General features: G+C 40.3%; 1 protein-coding gene across 9 annotated transcripts in view; it reads right to left on the bottom strand.

Moving 5' to 3' along the window:
- Positions 1 to 4,563, bottom strand: part of TRPM3 (transient receptor potential cation channel subfamily M member 3) — a 702,629-nt gene that overhangs the window by 221,106 nt on the left and 476,960 nt on the right. For 7 of the 9 annotated variants that reach the window (XM_070480357.1, XM_070480358.1, XM_070480361.1 and 4 more), the window contains 3 exons: positions 1,764 to 1,799; positions 1,462 to 1,602; positions 120 to 149 (listed from right to left, as the gene is read on the bottom strand). In XM_070480357.1, the coding sequence (XP_070336458.1) occupies positions 120 to 149; positions 1,462 to 1,602; positions 1,764 to 1,799 (207 nt within the window). The remainder of the gene's footprint in view (positions 1 to 119; positions 150 to 1,461; positions 1,603 to 1,763; positions 1,800 to 4,563) is intronic. The other 2 variants (XM_070480360.1, XM_070480363.1) reach the window with 1 other exon arrangement.

Here is a 4,563-nt window from a genome sequence, read left to right as displayed (position 1 = left end):
CCACTGGAATGAACTTATATATATATATATATATATATGTGTGTATATACATATATATATATATAACATGTAATAAAAAGAATAAATAATTGACACTAATAATTTGAACAAACACTTACCTCCATTCCTAACAGTTTCAAGGCTTTGGGCTGTTAAAAAAATTTTATTCACAAAGTTAGATCTTTCTTTATAGAGGTAAGAATCCTAATGTATCTTAAAAAGGTAATGGAACAAATCTATCGTACCATATAGCATTTATTCATTTCACGAAATAAAACACCACAGGGGAAGCTCTTTATGGAAATTCTAAGAGAATTAAAAATTTAGTGGCTTTGGTGAATTACAGAAAATTAGGAAACTGGAGAGGTAGAATGAGATTGCCTAAAGGGTAGACCCTGCCGGTTTATAATCTCTTTTATAGACCAAGATTTTTTTCCATCTTCCTAAAACCTTCCTGCTTGGTCGACATCTCTTAGACATCAAGCACTTGAAGGAACAATGAGACATTCAATCAAACGATGAGATGCTCCTCAAACCTCTGAAAGACCGCTGTAATATGGAGACTTGGGGTATTATTCAGAAATACTACATGTTGAGATGATTCATGCTGGCTATCTCTCGTTGCTGCTGACCAGTAGAGCAAGGGTGAATGGGGCCAGAGGGACGTTTGTTGAGGTCAAAGGGCATGGAAAGGGTAAGCACACATAGCAGCACCACTGGTCGCACTGGGAATGTGCAAAACAGGTGCAGACCAAGATGGAAGAGAAGGCATCGCAGCAAATTATAGCGCTAAATAGAACTCATATAGATGAAAAGCTTTGGGGGGAGTCCTCAATAATTTTTACAGGTATAGATAGATCCCAAGATCAAAAATCTTTAATGCTGATAAAGTAGATAAGATTATGCTGGGTGCTGTGCTTAGTCGTATCCGACTCTTTGTGACCCCATGGACTGTAGCCTGCCAGGCTCCTCCGTCCATGCTGAATCTCCAGGCAAGAATACTGGAGTGGGTTGCCATGCCCCCCTCCTTGGGGATGGAAGCCAGGTCTCCCACATTGCAGAAGGATTCTTTACCATCTGATTATTTGAATATAATTACTATTTGCTGATCATTAAGGTTTACTTTTTTAAATGAAAAAAATGAGTTTTTTAATGTACCAAAAGACTTATTTAGAAGTTGAGCATGTCATCTCAATTCACAGCATGTATAAAAGCTAAAAAAGGTTCACTTTCAATGCCAGTTTCTGATTTGAATTGGACCTAGTGAGGAAAAGAGAGTGTAACGCTCAGTACATTTTTTTCCTTTTCTTTTTTAAACAGATTTGATGGCAGAGGGAAGAGGCAGGACAGCTGCCTTCTTATCTGATTTCCCCGTTGCAGACAAGGAAGCAGTCACACTCCAAATCTACTGCATCCTAGACCTCCCCAGAATCCAGGAAATGGAATTGCAGCCAGCCTCACCCTCTTTGGGCCAAAGAGATTGTGGTAGAGCGTCCGGAAGCGCTTGCGTGTGTAGTTGCAGCGATAAGCCCCTCCCATCAGGTACTCGATCACCAGGCCAATATCGATCAGGCTGATTCTGTAGTCTGGTGGCAGGTTCCCCTACCAAGGAAGAACGGAACACACACACATCCGAGAGACAGCGGGGTTTACTGGGGATTCTACTCCGTGTGTTCTGCAACTATTTTAGACTAAAATAATAATAATAATAATAATTCAAAAGAAACATATGAATGTATTATTATGCTGGTTAATCAATTCACCTTAAAATAGATCCAACCGAAACCTGGATATTCTCGCTTGGAAAGAAGACATAAGTTAAATAAGAAGATGCAGTAATCGTCGGCAATAACAGAAAATCAAAATATTTATTCAAGTCTTCAGCTGGGGAGAAAAAAACACCAGTGTAGCAGAAAGAAACACAAATGGCAAATTCTACCACTCCCAGCCACTAAGGAACTAGGTTCCCAGATGCTCCCCCAGACCCCCTCACTGCTCTGCCTCGTCCTCAGGCCTGTTACCGGCCTCTGGCTGATCATTTATTTCTTCCTGCTCACTAAGTGAAGACTCCTTCCAGAAAGTAGTTGTTATTACCAGGGACTGCATCAGGTGAAATATGCTGAGAGCTTGAATATCCTTTATACAAAACTTCTATTAATAATTTTTTTAAAATTGGCACCTTTTAAATAAAAGGAGAGCATGATGGATGTTATGACAAAGACTTTCCTGAACATTATTTGTGTTTAAAGAAGAAAGAGGGATGAGATAAGAGAAGTTTTATCAACAGAATATTTATTTCTCCAAAATTAAAGAGGTTTTTCATATTTTCTTTCAGAGAATAGTGCTTCTTAAAGATCTAGAGCTATGGTGTAAGTTTAATGTTGTACATATACATGCAAAAACAGAAGAGTTATTATTATTATCTCATTATTGGTTTCTGCTTCAAAAGGGACCTCTGTGTAGCCTGAGGAAAATCTTTCCTTTGTTAGGTGATGGAAGAATTAGCTGTTTGTGGGAAATTCTGAGCTCACAGTGAGTTCCAAAGGGTACAGCTGATCACATCTCATATCTGAAAGATTTAGTTCCCCGGTGCAGAAGTGTGCTCTGTACCATGAATGGTAGAGGTACCACACGTGTAGGAAGCCTGGAACACTGTGTTCTTAGATCTATTTTGGAGGGACCAGAGGACTGCATCCACTTTGGGATTTGTCTTTAATGGGGGATCCATTCAGAATGCTATGTGAAATTCCTGCCATTTCATGGAAATGGCTCATAGCAGTAGTGGTGGTTTTCTAGCCTTGTGGCATCTGCACCACCCGGGAAATGTGGTGACACTGCAAAGGTCTGGACCCTGCCCTGCTTCAAGTATGAGATGCTATGCACTTCATGAGCCGTCCAGGTGATTCTGAGTCTACGACATAAAGTTCAGATGGGGTTACACAGCAGCATTGGGAAATTCAAAGTGTACGAAGATAATCACTGTCACTAGGAAATTAGCTTATGAAGGTGGGTCTCAGTTATCCTTACTCAGCTTTCCTGTGGGCAAGAGCAATCATCTGAAAGGGATTCAAAATCCGAGGCTGCCAACTGTATCCTACCATCAAACCTGTAACTCCCTAGTTTTAATTGTCTTATACATTCCCAATGCCTGGTGTATGGTAGGCATTCAAGATATTTTGGGGGAGGAGGGGTAAAAATGTGAATAAGTAAAACATTGAAATTAATCAATGTATTTGGGGTCAAGTCTCAATTTGGGGTTCTTCAGTATTATATTCTCAGTAACTTCCCACTCAGGCTATCAAGAAAGACCAAATCATCTGGTTCCTTTAAAACAGAACTTAGAGAAAGATTTAAGCTAGTAACTTATCATGTATTGTCCTTTCCATAAGTACTAAACTGAATTTAAGAATATTACCTGTGCAACCCTTTTTCTCCATTATTTTGGGCAGTTTCCATATTGTCTGGCTCTTACTGGACAGTCATGCGAGGCTATTATTAGCAGCGCCCCAGAGCTGCTTTGGGCATGCGTGGGTCAGCCTCATCGCCTCTGCATTTGGCTCCTACAGGGGTGACTTGCAGAGGAGGCTCACCCCATCTGTGCTGTTTCCCTTGGCACTGTGAGGCTGGCAGGGGAAAGAGTGCTGGCTGTGTGTCAGCTGCTCTGGATTCTGTCCATCCTTCACAAATCATCTACTTTCCCTCAAGGCCTCAGTTTTCTTCCCAGTAAAAGGGGCTGAACTCCATGTCCTTTTTGGTCTGTAATGCCCAAATGCCAGGTTTCAGGACCGCCCCCCCTCGCCCCCACGGCAACAAAGGTTTATTGTAATGTGACTGAACAACAATCATAGTGAGTCTATGAATTTGTGCCTATTTTAAAACCTTGTAACAATTTTCTAAATTTAAAATGTGGGTAATAGTGAGCCTACTACCTATATATTTTCTTTTGAGAAACCATGTGTGAACATCAGTTTGAAGTCTAAGAACAAGAATCAATATTGCCTGAAGACCAATATTGAATGATGATATTTATGCTTTTGAGATGTAAGAGTGGGTTGTCAGGAAAGAGATAATGGTAAAATTCAAAATAAATAAAAAGTTTTAAGGGACAACATCTTTTTGCAAATGTTCTATAAACATTGGTGATGTTTTGCAGAATTTTATGCAAATTCATAAAGGGCTGATAGGTTTACTTACTACCAAAAAAGGTGATGGAATCTACTTTTCCTAAAGACTTCTTATATAAAGCTTGATTATTTCATAGTGATTTTTGTACAGTCTGGTCTGAAGCAGGAGAAAAGATTCTGTGACTATTCTGGGTTACTGAGCTTTGAGTGATGGCCTGAAAGGAACTAGCCTGAATTCTGTCTGACCACAAGAGGGCGGTGGTCACCTAACTCAAGGCAATGAGGGATCGCTCGGTACTTGGTTCAGTTTGCGCTTTGCAAACAGGCAATGCGGACACAATTACTTCAAGGTCTTATTTCTAAAGGTTCAGTTGTTTGATCACTACCTGGCAGGCTGCTCTTATATCTCTGCTGCCAGGTCACTGGGCAAAGACCTGTC

The sequence above is a fragment of the Odocoileus virginianus genome, chromosome 18 (assembly GCF_023699985.2).
Source record: "Odocoileus virginianus isolate 20LAN1187 ecotype Illinois chromosome 18, Ovbor_1.2, whole genome shotgun sequence".
NCBI classification, from domain to species: domain Eukaryota; kingdom Metazoa; phylum Chordata; class Mammalia; order Artiodactyla; family Cervidae; genus Odocoileus; species Odocoileus virginianus.
The sequence above is the reverse complement of the archived record's forward strand: the minus strand, read 5'-3'. Positions and strand labels throughout refer to the sequence as shown.